Here is a 14,193-nt window from a genome sequence, read left to right on the forward strand (position 1 = left end):
TAGATAAACTTACCAGTGCCAAAAAAAAACCAACAAACATTGAAAAAGGCAGGAAGTTTCATTATTTTTCATCTGGAAATGACTGGAAAATAATGCAGCAGCTAGATAGGTATTTTTGGTTTGTTTTTTTTTTTTTGTTTGGTTTTTTTTTAATATATATAAGTGCCCTTTTTTAAAAAAAAAAAAGTTATCTCTCCTGATGTAAAAATGTAGCAAATTTTGGAATAGAGAATTTCAGAAAGTTCGATGTTAAAAAAATGTAGCGCTCAAAAATGTCTAGAAAAATAAGCCCCCTATCAATAGATAACAATCTATAGTCACTATTAGCCATCTGCCAACTCTAACATCACCCCATTCCTGAGCAAAACAGAAAAGCTGGTGAAGGAGAATAAACTGAGGGACAGACTGAATGACAGGAAAACAGTAACTTTCAAACCAGCCTGATGAGTTAATCTCCACAGTCCCCTTTAGTTTCTAAAGGCAGCATGACGGCTGTATAAGCCGTATGCCCGCACCACAACACCCCACAGCCACAATACCATCACTGCTTTACACCCCTCAGCCCCGCTCCGGTGACTTAAGAACCGCCGCGCGACCGGCACTGCCCAGCGGCCCGCTTCCGCGTGCCCGCCCGCCAATGGGGAGAGCGGGTTGAGGCGCGCAGGCGCAGTTTGTCGGGAGTCTGCGCCAGCGGCGCCACTTCTTCACTTACGTCAAAACACTTTACGACGCCGTGCGCGGTGGCAGTGGTTGCTGCGGTGAGGCTCTCGGTGACTGCCGGGTCCCGGCCTTACACACGGGTGAGAGCGAGGCGGTTGGGCATCTCCCAGGCCGCGCAGTACCCGCGGGTGTCCGCGCTGCGGCGGGCCCTGGGGCATTGGCGCTCTTTGCGGCGTGAGGAGCAGGGAGGGAGGGAAGGAGGGTAGGAAGAGAGAGGAAGGAAGGGTGTTCACCTTCCTGAGGAAGCACTCGACTGGGAGCCGGCCGTCTCGGGGGGCTCCTGTTTTAAGTGATGAGTACCGTGTTTTGTAATCCTGGTGCCGTCTTCTTCAGCCCCTGTCGCGGTTCTGGGTGTGTGGGAGAAACGCGTACAAGTTTGGTGGTGGGGAAGAAAGCACGGAGCCACTCAGTTTGCTCTCTAGTAATTGTGCCTTAATTGCCAGCAAGCGATACGGTATTAGTCTGCTAACATTGATCTTCACCTCAGCCTGCTGACCGGTATTTTATGGCTTTCCAGATTTCTGTGTGTCCAGCAAAGTCCACTTTTCAAATCATGGAGGCAGAGCAGATCATGGAGGGACAGCCACAGGTACTGCAGGAAATGCTTTATGTGCATAATGCTACATGTGTGAACGGAGCTTTTTCATTTTGCTGACAGTGTGTTATTTTTCAGGTTCCAGAAAATCCCCACTCTGAATATGGCCTCACTGAAAATGTAGAGGTAACAAAGATTTTGTTGTTGTGAAGTACCAGGGAAGTCATATTCCTGATCAAGGGGGAAAATGTTGAGTTTTGAGTCTAACTTCAGCAAATACAATGTTCCCAAGAAAGTCAGATAGAAATTGAACCTACAGAGCAACAGTTCGTTAATACGTGTTCTGTTGTGTTGCTTCCATGATATTAAATGGTACTGAAGTAAATAACGAAACCTTTAATGAGGTGGGGGTTTTTGGAAGTATCCTAGGATCATTATCTATTTCATCATTATCTATTTTATATATATATATGCTTTATTGTGCCACAAAAAGCCAGGCAGACTTAAATTACAGGGAAGAGTTGATGGAATTTCTAGAGAAGTATCAAAGGAAGGGATTCTTTTCATATTCACAGATTAATCCAAGCTGTCTTTAATTACTTATGCTGAGAAAGAGCAGACACAATCCATTCTCTCAGCTGTTGGTAACAGGGTGGATTACAGTAATAACCCTATGATACTTCCTTAATATTTATTAAAAAAGAGCCTTCAGTCTCCTTCCATTATCAGCTTTTTGCTAAGCTTTTGCAGAAACCTTCTCTTAAATATCCTTTGTGACTCATCCCCCTGCTTGTTTGTTGGCTTCAACTTCTGCTACAGAACTTTAACACGTTGGATATGTTGGTCCCGTATCTGTAGATATGCTTATGCTCCCTTGAATACATTTTGTTTACTAGCAGTGGTAGGGTACCCTTTTTTAACTGCAGTTAATGGCGTAAGATGATTCAGCACTTTTTGACCAAAAGCATTTTTGAAGCATTTTGCATACGTTTTCTTCAAAGGGTCCATCTATACTTTTAATAAAGCACAGTCTTGAAGTGCTTGACTTTAATAGAGTCCCCTTGGTCAGGCTCCACCTGAATTTCTCATGCTGTTAGTGTTTTGCGTTCGCAGTGCATGCACACAGGAGCCATTTAATTAAGACTGCTCTTGTTAGCAGTCATTCCAGTCATTCTTGGGTGTAGAATTTAAATCTCTGAATGGAAAAACAGAAATGAAAATGATAGAGACTGGTATCTTCTGATTTAGAAAACTCATGAATTCCTAATGTTGTTTCATCAAAAAGTAAGAATTGAACAGAAGGCTCCTCTGGGTTAGGTTTTTATGCAAGGACAAATATGCACTTAAATTTTCTTTCATCTTGCCAGCAACTTGTAGGAAGATGGGTACTTTGCACTCACGCTTCAAAGCAGATGTGGCTGTGAACATTACCAGTGTTCATTTCCCACTCACCCTTTTTTTGTTTTCCATTTCAGAGGATAGTAGAAAATGAGAAAATAAATGCAGAGAAAACATCGAAGCAGAAAGTGGATCTTCAGTCGTTGCCCACACGTGCCTACTTGGATCAGACAGTTGTACCTATCTTACTACAAGGACTCGCTGTGCTTGCAAAAGAGAGGTAAGATGCTTCAATGTCCCTTCTGTTGTTGGGAAAAAAAGTAGGTCTCAAACATTGGTGCTATGTTACGTTTTCAGACCTCACACACCAGACAGGGCTTTGCTAGTTGTGAGAGTCATTACAACAGGTTTGTGAACCTATGAATTACTCTGGCCCTGCAGGATGTGTTCCTCACTTAGGTGCATATGGCATGATAGATTATTATTCGAATTTGTGATCTCCGAGTGAGGAATACTACTGCAAAGGTTTTGTTTCTTTAAGTCTGTTGATTGTAAATAATTGCACAAAAACTTCATAAACTCAGTGTGAAGCTATGGAAGACTGCTATGAAATTGAAACTATGAAATGACAAAAAGTGAAAGATTTAATACAAATAAACACAAAGTGATGCACCTAGGAGGATAATGCTAGTGACAAAATTATTCTTCCTTCTTGTGAAAAAAATAGCTTTAAACTGTCAAATATATGTGCCAGTGCATTGCTCAGTCAAAAAGAAATACCAAATGGTAGGACTTAGAAATTGAATGGGTAAGAACAAGCAGAATGTCACTATTTAAATTTAGAATGTTCTCATATTTTTAATATTGTGTCTAAGTCACATTCCTTTGTATTCTGGTGGAACGTGAAAAAGTAAGAATGACGAGGTTGTCAGAAGTATGGAATGCTGTCTGTATACAGAGTGACTGAACAGATACCTAGAAATGACACTTCTGAGAGAATATAATAGGAATCTGTTGAATCATGAATAGCACAAACATGAAGAGTTGGGATGAATTGTTTATTTTCTCTTCTGATAGAGCAATCCAATTAAGTGAAGCAGGTAGCTTATTTCATAATGAACAAAGAGGTGATCCTTCACAGCTCACATAATTAAGCTATATAATTTTTTGCCTTAGGTTGAGGATATTAACATTTTATTTGGGGGCAAGGTCTAACTGGACTAAGTTGTAGAGGAATCCACCAGGACTATTATAGGTGCCAACACAGAAGTTGGTACATGGTTGGAGGCCAAAAGGATGATATGTAGAAATATCTTTGTGCAGTTCTGTGTGCCTTCACCCCCTTTTTTAATGCTCTTTATAGGCTATTTGTTCACTGCCAGGCCTTTGGCCTGACTCAGTATGGAATAAGTAAATTTATTCTGTGGACAGGATCCAGATTATCAAGATTCATGCACTGTAGCTGGAAGAACTTTTTTAAAAACCTTGCAGGTGAAGGCCAGTGATCAAAAGTGTTAGCAACCTCTTGCAAGTTACAGCACCGAGAAAACAGCTCTAACGCACAAAGCTATGCAGTAACCATTTGATGAAAATGAAGCAAGAAATCACTGACAGATTAACTTCCACTTTATGCAGCACGAGTTACAGAAATAGGCAAATGTGTGTAACTTCCAATGGTGTGCATGCAGTATTTACACTTACAGACTGTACTCTAGTTCTAGGCATGTGGCTGTTCTAGCAAGTCAGTAACACTGAACCAGCAGTGGCTACAACTCCTTATTAAAAACTTTCTCCTCAGACATAAACTAGTAGTTTACAGGGTAACTCTAGGGAGTTGATTATCCCTACATCAATGTTTGTGTCTGGGAGGAGTTATGTTGCTTTTAAAGGGAAGGTAATTAGTTCTTCAGCTATTTAATTTAATCTAACAAAAATTAGTAACATTTTATTTATTTTCTTCTTTGCAGACCACCAAATCCCATTGAATTTCTAGCAGCATATCTCTTAAAAAACAAGTCACAATTTGAGGACCGAAATTAACTCCATAAAAACGAGGACAGTTTGGCTGCTAGACTGAAATGTTCATTTGCCACAGTTTGTTTTCTGCTGTAAAAATCCTTTGGAAGTTTGATGTTGTCTTTCTTAATCACACAGTTTGCTTTACCTTTTGAGTTATTTAATAAAGAACACTTTACTTTTAATTTGTTCACTTGTTTTAAACCAGTTATTAAGAGACTTTCAAAATAAAGTACAGAAACTGCACTGCTGGATGAAAGTCTGAATAATTCCGTAGGGCTACATCACCTGATGGTGTATGACACAAAGAGGAAAATTCCTTATGGGAATCACATGGGTGATAATGTATGTAACTTAATTTGATTTTATATAGCATCCTCAACACGCAACATGCCTAAACAGAAAGCAAACAAAAGCAGTTAAAATTTATTTTGAGGAAGTACTGATAAAGCAGAGGGGAGAGAAGTTGCTTCAGAAGACCACAAAATGGGTTTAGTTAGAACAAACTATTAGATTCAGCAGCTGAACAGCTCAACTGCAGTGTCAGATGCGGATGTGTACATTCATGAGGTGTGCTGTTCAGCATTAGTCATTGATCTTCTGTGACTGCTATGCTGAATTTAATTGGCAGAATAAAGTTTGAAGGGACTTGGAAAGGTTCTGTAATTCAGTTCTCTGTATTGCTACCCTAGTTAGAATGTTCCCTCTCTGTCCTAGAATCATAGAATATCTCTAGTTGGAAGGGACATGTAAGGACATAAAGTTCTCAAGGACTACTGAAGACTAAACTGCATGACTGACAGCGTCATGCAGGCACTCCATGAACCTTGACAGGCTTGGTGCTGTGACTAGCAAAGCTCTGAAATACCAAAGTTGTAGCTGAAGAACTAGCTAGCCCATGTTATTGGCAATGGAACAACCTAAACACAGCCCTCAGGAGCCCCATTTTTGTTTTCTGAAACTTGTAACAAGGAGCATAATTAACGTTGTTCTCTAGTGCTGAATATGGAAACCTAGATTAAGCACGGCCCAGTTTTTAACAGACTGGGAGAATAACAGTAACTTGTTTTGATGGTCACAGAAATGGTAAACTTGACTTTTAAGAGTTGCTCAAATAATCAAAATCCTAAATTTTTATTCAAATAAACTTCAATATTGCCATCGTAGCATTCCCATCTCCATTTTGTGCTTCTACCTAATTGCTTTAACAAGGCAGGCAGTTAAAACCTAGAAAATTAAATTCTTTGCTGCAAGGGCTGGAGATGTTGAAGCCTGCTTGCCTTTTTTTTTTTTTTTCTTTCCCAATTATGCATGAATTCAGAGTAAGAGACACATTAAGTTCTCATTCGACTTGTTCCTACAATGACTAAAAAACCCATGCTGTATTGGCACTATATTATGTGGCCCACTGCGCAGTAGTATTTTCCCTTTGTTCTCTGACACTAGATGAATTTCCTATGGTAACATGAAGACTTTTGTTTTAACATGGCTTTTCTTCTTTAAAAGCTTAGATACATGTATGTAAGAGCAGCCAGAAGATAGATCCTTCAGAGGAAAGTACATTTCACCTGTGCTAGGGGCTGGGATGAGATCTGGCTGTTACTCCTAGTAGGAATGCTCTCAGTATTTTACATATTTCTTAAAATGCTAGGAGGGAAACATTGAATTAGCGCAGTCCAAGAACAGTAAGACTGGGGAACACAAAAAAAAATTTAAGAGACCTGCAAACCCAAACCCAAGTCTAAAAAGTTCTATTTTGGAAAACTTACGGAAACTGCAGAATACGATTACTAATTCTGTTGCATTGTGGTGAACACACTCTCCATCTAACTCTGACACTTCAAAATGATTTTAACTGTGTTTTGACTTTCTGGAACGAGTAACAACATTTCAGTGAAGAAAAGAAACACCATAAAGACTTGGTAGTGATGTTTTTATTGCTGAAGCAGCATTCCAAGGTTTCATCCATAGGTGGCAACATCGCAAGACTGTAAGAATTGTTAAATGCGTGGGGAAAAAAAAAAAATATCTATGCTGCTCCCCAATTTCCATGTTGAAAATTTGTGCAAGACCATACAAAAAAAAAAAAGCAGTTCAGCTATCACTCTTCCCTAGACAGAGCGGTTTCCTTACACTGTATCGTCATACCTGAATTCAGCATACAATCAGATTTCTCATTTTACAGTAGCACCCATCAAGCAGCTGCACAATGCTTGCAACCCCTCCAGCTTTCTGCACAGCTCTTGCACCAACCTAGAATCTCAAAGCATTGGTACCAGTCTTACAGTGAGCTATCCCTGCCAGCAGCAACCCACCTACTCAGCAGCTGGTGCCACTGTTTGGTACTTGGTGTCACCTACTGTGGTCTTCCCATCTAGGCTAGTTGGAGAGAACAGAAAAGCCATGTTCACACAGTGATGATGTTAGATGTACAACAGCAGCTTTTCTGGACAGCTTCCTGCAAGAAAGTAAGTTGAAATATTACTAGCAGCAGTGAACTCACCAGCTCTATGAAATTAATCTTTGTGATTCTTGCAAAGGCATGACAAGTCAACAAGAAAAGTGCAACCATACTCGTTACATTGGCTTCACCAACTGGGATCTGCTGAATAGAGAATACTCTGTAACAGGAAGAAGATGGTAAGGTACTATCTGAATAATCAGATCGTATCTGAATAATCCAGTTGTCCAAGTTAGGAAAGTAATGATAAAGTCCAAATTTTCAAAGTATTTACTGGTTTTAAACGTTCCCTGCTATGAAACAATTAAAATTCTCTGAAAAGACTTGACAGATGCTTGCTATCCCGATTTAATCCAGAAAGAAGTACTTCTTTTCCTTAGCAAACACCAGTTCCAAGGCCTTCAAGAGAAATGTATTTCATTTTGAAGTACAAATTAAAACCCAAGTGATTTCACATTTATAAAAATGAGGAACTCATCAATAAAATGAACAGATGGAAGGGGCTACAAATTATTAACAGATGTAGAATAAAAGCTTGAAGAAATAATTGAAAATGGCAACTTCAGATGTATGACAGGCCACTGCTAAGTAGCTGAAAGCCATTATCTCTTGATTCTTTAACAACTATTTTTCAGTTTTCTCCACACTACCCTAGGTAACTGAGTTAGTATATGCTCTAAAGGGCAGTAAAGTTAAGCAGAAAATAAAACAGAAAACTGATCAACACCAAAGCACACCTTACAAGACGACTATTTTAGATCCAATAACCAGACACTACTATTCATTAACTGTGAAAGAATTACATATGACTCATGCAGTATTTTGAAGTCTGCCTTTTTAAATGATTCCACAGATAACATTTTCTTTTACCTTGAAGGGGACAGTAAGAGAAGACAGTAAAAGCAATTCTGATCAAAGGGTCCTCTATCTTCATACTCTGAAGCCTGTTACCACCCAAAAAATACTGTTTGACTTGCCAATTTTTTATTTTTTTTTAAATCTCTTATTTATCAAGGACATTCTCCAAAATGAGTACAGGCTTTTGAGCTATGCATTTTCTTTTCTGAAGTGCTGTCACTATTTCAAATGTGGTCTGAGCTGAAGAACTTCTCTCTCCTCATCAGACTTTCTAGAAATGAAGCAGCTGCTTTCAAACAAATGAAAAACATGAAAAACTCTGACACATACAAGCAGTAGAAACCAGTAGACTGGAAACACATGAGAAGAATCCCTGTGCCTACCATGCTTCACAGAGTACAGGTCTGATTTATTCTTACCACTGTACTAATTATGTAACATGATATTCTTAGTCAAGCCTTAGCTTGAGTTCCCTGCCTCCCTTGCACATCAGAGAAAAAAAACAGACTGACGTAGTAGGTCTGAACAGGTAAGTGCTCCTCTTACTTCTCCCTCTACAGACAATGCAGGAGGATCTCCCAACATATCCCATGCTTCACAGCATTCAGCTGAAAGCTCAGCCTAGTTTTTCAGCCTGTGGCTAAAATCTTCCACATCCTGAGCATGAAGAAGCCCAGCACCAAGCACCACCATCTTCTATTTAATTGAAGAGCAGCCTGCTTTTCTGTTTCTACTGCCTTGATTTTTATTGTGTGAAAGCTCTTCCTCTAAATGGTAGAGAGGAATACCAGATAACTAAAAACTATTTTAACCTCCAGTTCCCCTAAGATGTTTTCTCTAGCAGCCTCCTCTAACTCTTCTCGGTGGACTGTGGGACAATGGTGCATCAAAAACTTGAGCTGTATGTTGCTTGACCTTTCTGTAAGTACATAATCACAACGTTTATTTTTCTCCATGGAGTAAAATTTATCATCTGCTGCATTTAGTTAACTTTGTTGAGGGATGAGCAGTAAATTCCGGAACTATTCCCAGTACCGAAGATTTGTACTGTAAAAGACTTGAGAGTTACAAATGGGTATCACAACTGCCAATATAGCTTTATGTTACAGCAGTCAGGCTTTATTGACAAATAGTTCTTCCAGTCGAGACAGAGTTATAATCCATGTTAAGCTTTTTCAACACACTATTTGTAAAAGAACAATGGAATAATATAACGATAGATAGAGCAGTGAAGGCTATGTTAGGCATTTTCTGGGACAGTCAGGCTCCATTTCCTCATGGCAACCCATTACAAACATTATTACTTGGAGATCCTAGTCCTTGTTGCCCCTCAGCTGCACTGGGAAGCCAGTGTCATGGGTGCAGAGGAAGGTCGTCACTGATAAAAGTGACATCAGCCACACCTCTACAGCACAAGCCTTTTTGCTCTTCAAGACATACTGCAAACAATGCCTTTGTCCCTCTCCTTTGCTTAAAAAAACACAACAAAACCACACAACTCAACTAAATCACTCACACACACAAGCTCTGTATCTTGCATGCATTTATAACTAGCTGGAGAACTTTATGAAGAATAAAATCACTAAGGGGGAAAAGGAGAATGCGTTTCCTGGCCTGGCTCTTGTATCTTCCAGCTCACAAAGCATCATTCTGCCTTAATACTTTCATGGCTGCAACCTCTCATTGCGCCAGCTGAGGCCTCCGTCTCTCCTGGGTGCATCTCATACATCGGTGGCTAAACTTGCTCGTCCCTTCGTCCCTTTTGTACTGGTTATGCTTTCCTTCCCAGTTCTGCTTTATTAGCTATTTTGAGCTGTGCTTGATTTCTCCGTGGCAGCACGACGGAGAAATTCACCAAGCTGATTAAAAAAAGTAAAGGATAGGAATTGGAGACTTCCACACAAAGGCACTCCCGCAGCCCCGCTGCGACACGGGAACGACGACATACGTGAGGCGCCGGAAAGGAACTGTGCTAGCTGGAAAGCAAAGCCCCTCCGCCCAGCGCGCTCCCTGTTCTCTCTACCCCTGCCTTTGGGAAACGTGCTCTGTACCTCGAAATCCGACCTGATCCTACAGCCCCCGCCGAGACTGGAGGAAGCCGAGGACGCTGCACCGTACTCTCCTCACAGCAAGGGGAAAACCCCCGGCACCAGAGAGCGCCGCTTCGCTCTCGACAACATCGACCCGCTCACCTCCTGGCCCGGATGGAAAGCGGGGCAGCGGTGCTCCGCGCTCAGCCATGCCGGCGGGAGGCTCCCGCGGGCCTTAGGCGCTCCCTGAACCGCCACCGCCCCCTCCGCCATGCCGGGGCCGGGGGCCACGGGGCCGGGGCGGAGCTTGCCCCCCCGCCATGCCTTCCCTTGTCTGACCTGCGCTCGTAATCTTCCCTTCCACCACGGAGACACAGCCCCACCAATCAGCGCGGCCAGAAGCGATTCCCACGGCAAAGCAGCCAGCCAATCGGAACAGGACTCCGTCTCCGAACCCCGCCTTCCGCTCCCCCGTCCCCCACGAGGCGGTGCCGCTCCGTTTCGGGCTTGTCAAAGAGGTGGGCGGGATCAGCGAGGAGCGTGGCCAATGGCGGCGAGGCTTTTCCTTTCGTGCCCAATGGGGGAGCGGCTCCTGTGCGGCCTCTAGTCCACGGGAGCCGAGCCGGGCCAAACCCAGCTGCTGCCGCGGCCTCCTTCTCTTCGCGTCCCCCCCTACCAGCCAGCGCGGAGTTGGCGGCGGCCTCAGGCTTTGTCCCCGCGCCCCCGGCCCGCGCCGCCCCCCGCGGGGCCACCGCCTGCGGCCGAGCCCGGCACCGCGGTCCCGGCCCGCGCCGCTCTGCACGCCGCCTCCGCGTGCCCCCCTCCCGCTCGCCGTCAGCCCGCCCGCCCGGAGGCGCCGCCGGCAGCGCCGCCTCCGCCCGCGGGGCCCGGGCCGTGCCGGGGGAGGAGGGGGAGCAGCGCCGCCGCCGCGGCCGGGCCCGTCCCCCACCGCCTCCCCCGAACACCATAGGCGGCTCCGGCACCAAGATGTCCAACCGGGTGCTCTGCCGGGAGGCCAGCCACGCCGGCAGCTGGTACACAGCCTCAGGTACCGGCGCCGCGGCCCGCAGCGCCGCCGGGGGTGGGGGGCGGGGGCTGAATCAGCACTTTCCGCCGCCGGGGCCGCGGCCGGGGCCGCCACCGGGTGCGGGGAGGGGCCGCGGGCCCCGCCCCCGCCGGCGCAGCCGGCACATGGCAGGCGTGGGGGCGTCGTGGCTCTGCGGGGCCCGGCGAGTGGGTAGGGGTCTGGGCGCCTGCCGGATCCGGTCACCGGCGGAGACTGGCCCGGGAGGCCTGTGGGGCAGGCGGAGCCGGGAAGGAGGTGCCGGCTTGCACGCGGTGACTGTATCGTGCGGTTCGGGCAGCCGAGCGCGCCTGCCTGCCGTCTTTGGCTCCTCCGGCCCGGCCTGGCTGTCTGCACCGGGGCAGCGGCACCTCTCGCCGGCAAACTGGTGTTGAAGTGTGGCTGGGGCTGGATCGGTCCCCCGGCTGTTCCCTGTGTGCCTGTCCAGCTTTAGAAACGCGCATCCCTGCGGCTTGGCGGCTGAAGGCAGCGGCCGTAGAGCCAGCCTCTGTGCCCTGCCTCGCACCAGACACTGCGCCTCGTCGACTTGAGAGCACACGAACAGATTCCGGTCTCTTGGAGTGCTCTTGTGGTGGTTTTTGTTCCGGAATTTTTAATTTCCCTGAGAGAATACAGGATGTCTGGGGCGTTTTGCAGGCTTAGAAGGCAGGCGATGGGGTGTGGGTGTAGAAATAATGAGGTTTATTTTATTTCTTGTAGACCAAAGCGAGCTACTGTATTTTCTTCAAAAGCCCTTTCTTTAGTAGTAATGAGAAGTTATAAGGCAGTAGTACGGGATGGGCTCTGCCTATTTAAAACTGTAGTATTTGCAGAGAAAGAATGGAAGAAGGACACAGTGCATTGGAGGGGGGGCTGGTGCTCCCCTTGCCCTCCCAAGAAGAGACAGAGACTTGTAATAATGGCTTGATAGCACGTATGTTTGGAAATAACTTTTGTTGGGCTTTGGGGCAGAACTCTGCTGGTGTAGATAGGGTGCAGTTTGTGTTTTCTGAGCTGTTAATAAGAGATGCTCTTTTACCAGCCTTGGGAGTAAAGATCATTAGAAAAGTGCAGGTGAACAAGCTTAGATGAACAAGGGGCTGTTGTAGAGGGTAGTTCAGAGGGAAGGAACAAATAGCAATGGATTCAGGATCCTAAACTGATACTCAGAAGAAGTAGATTACACTTGGCTATAATAAGTGCATTTTCCCTCTTCTCTACAAATTAATGAACAAAGTATGAGGCAAAAATTGAAAGGAAAGAAAAATACAGGGAAGAGAGTAACACAGGAAGAGGCAGATTGTGAGATATGTAGCTGGGCTTCAAATGGTGGATAGGCAGTTTCAAGACAACAATAGATGATGATTTGCTTTCCTTCAAAGTTTAATGTTGCAAACATAACTGTTGTGTCCATTTCAAAAGTGGTCTCAAACCTTCATCCAGTGTCGATAGCTTGCAGTTACAGATTTTTTCCAATGGTCTAGAAAGGTAAGTAGTGCTGTGTTTACAGAAACCAGACAAAATCATATCAAAGGTATAGATGTAAACATGTGCAGAGACATCAAAACGCTGAAGCTTTGTGGTAACACTTCCCAACTTGCTTGAGCTGGAATTATTTTAACTTTTTTCATAATTAAAGAGTCATAGATGCTGTGTTTGGCTGTGGGTTTTTTTTTTTTGGTTTTTTTTTCATATAAATATTCAGTGCATAATTTTGTTAGGCTACACCCTGGTAAGTCTGTGTGACTAGTTCAGCCAGTACTACTTGTCTGTCCAAAAGCATGTTGCTCCAGTTGCTTCTGGGCAGCCCTTTGGGTATTGCTTATTGAGGAGGTGTGGGATGGTTGCTGAGACGCTTAACACTGCATGAAAAAACCCAAACTGAATCATGTTGTAACTAGTTATGTTGACTGTTCTTCTGACAAGTTAAATTGCAACTGTTACCGTGTGTGTCCTGGGGGGAAGTGGTTGTTGCTGCATAGGCTGGAGTTTTGGGAAGTGTGTTTTGTTTTCTTTAAACAAGAAAAGAACTTTATGTCTCTTCACATAGAACTCTCTTGCACTGTTTACTTAGGGCATTTGAGAGTGGGAATTCTCCCTGCTCAGCAAGACTTGCCATCGGGGAACTGTTGTTTGTTGCTTGGCAGCTAATTTTTTTGTGCCATGTAGGACGTTCCACAGCAGAAACTCAAGAGGAAACAAATGGGGACCAAGAGGGTATGTGTATAGACTTACGTGTATATAGGTATAGACTTAAAATCTTCCTGTATTTTAGGCCAAACTTGCATGTCAGCTGCTATTTCAAACTTGTAACATAGGCTGGTTTCCTCAGTCATACTACTTGAACCAAGTCTGAATTTTACCATGTAGTTTTAACCTGCATAGCTTCAAGGATGGAGCTGGGCCAGGGATTAGAGTCTGAATTGCAATAGTTCTTCGTTGTGTTTCTCCGGTTCTCCAGGGATTGTGTTGTCAGGTCCGCCTACCTGCTTTCTTTGTGCTTACCATCTCGGCCCAAAAGAGATTTGCTGGGTTATATATAAACTGTTTAGCATTTAAGCTTCCCGTTTCCTGAAAACTGCCCTCTTTCTACAGAGCTGAGTTTGATTACACGTGGATGCCCTGGAAATCCTCACTCATCCTGCTCCATAGTTAAGATGACCCTGTCTGAAAGGGTAACGAGAAACATGTTTTTTGAAGGATGTGTTCAAAATCATTACGTCTGAAAGTATTTGAAAGAGGCTGCATGAGGATGAGGTTATTAAGTGGGTGTTTATCCCAAAGTGCTTGGTACCTGAGGGCAGAACATAAACAAAACATCCAGTATGGTGCATGGTGTCCTGGGTTGGGGTGGGGGGATTGACTGCAAAAGTAGAGCCCCCATTGCTATGATTAACAAATGTGTATCTGTGAGATCTGGCTATGGAAGTCAGCCCTGGGAAAGAAAGGCTGAAGCCAGCTGAGAGGGATCCAGAATGCAAACCAGCTTTTGTAGTCAGAGGATATCCTTGAACAGGATTAGCTGGCTCCTCTGTGCTCAGGAGTGGAGGCAGTATCAGCTGCAGCCCCAACCGAGAAAGAGTGAGCTGCTATTCTTTGTGGGAAGTTAATGTAATGTATATGAAGAGGGTTTAGAAGAAGGAATGCTTTCTTGGCTTTAGAGACTGCTCAT

At 44.4% G+C, this 14,193-nt stretch overlaps 2 protein-coding genes and 1 long non-coding RNA gene across 3 annotated transcripts in view; 2 read left to right on the forward strand and 1 right to left on the reverse strand.

Moving 5' to 3' along the window:
* Positions 1–685: 685 nt before the first annotated feature.
* Positions 686–4,855, forward strand: DPY30 (dpy-30 histone methyltransferase complex regulatory subunit). Its single transcript, XM_061471099.1, has 5 exons — positions 686–800; positions 1,238–1,309; positions 1,394–1,441; positions 2,731–2,873; positions 4,561–4,855. The coding sequence occupies exons 2-5, from the start codon at positions 1,274–1,276 to the stop codon at positions 4,631–4,633; spliced, it is 300 nt and encodes a 99-aa protein (XP_061327083.1). The 5' UTR covers positions 686–800; positions 1,238–1,273; the 3' UTR covers positions 4,634–4,855.
* Positions 4,856–6,525: 1,670 nt separating this feature from the next.
* On the reverse strand, positions 6,526–10,238 carry LOC133278399 (uncharacterized). The gene is made up of 2 exons (XR_009746545.1): positions 10,121–10,238; positions 6,526–7,067 (listed from the first exon to the last, which is right to left on the reverse strand). It is a non-coding gene; the product is annotated as an uncharacterized LOC133278399 (long non-coding RNA).
* Positions 10,239–10,803: 565 nt separating this feature from the next.
* The window catches only part of MEMO1 (mediator of cell motility 1), a 28,861-nt gene continuing 25,471 nt past the window's right edge, over positions 10,804–14,193 (forward strand). Inside the window, exon 1 of the mRNA XM_061471100.1 lies at positions 10,804–11,006. Within this exon, the coding sequence (XP_061327084.1) occupies positions 10,946–11,006 (61 nt within the window). The 5' untranslated portion in view covers positions 10,804–10,945. The remainder of the gene's footprint in view (positions 11,007–14,193) is intronic.

The sequence above is a fragment of the Pezoporus flaviventris genome, unplaced genomic scaffold (assembly GCF_033815535.1).
Source record: "Pezoporus flaviventris isolate CSIRO_AGI_PZ_B2104156 unplaced genomic scaffold, CSIRO_AGI_Pfla_v1 ptg000066l, whole genome shotgun sequence".
Classification (NCBI taxonomy): Eukaryota; Metazoa; Chordata; class Aves; order Psittaciformes; family Psittacidae; genus Pezoporus; species Pezoporus flaviventris.

Excerpts from the sequence above, each read along its gene's own strand:
- DPY30 (XM_061471099.1), top strand. The coding sequence starts at position 1,274 with ATGGAGGCAGAGCAGATCATGGAGGGACAGCCACAG. Across the intron at positions 1,310-1,393 it reads TCATGGAGGGACAGCCACAG|GTTCCAGAAAATCCCCACTC; the intron begins GTACTGCAGGAA and ends GTTATTTTTCAG. Across the intron at positions 2,874-4,560 it reads GCTGTGCTTGCAAAAGAGAG|ACCACCAAATCCCATTGAAT; the intron begins GTAAGATGCTTC and ends TCTTCTTTGCAG.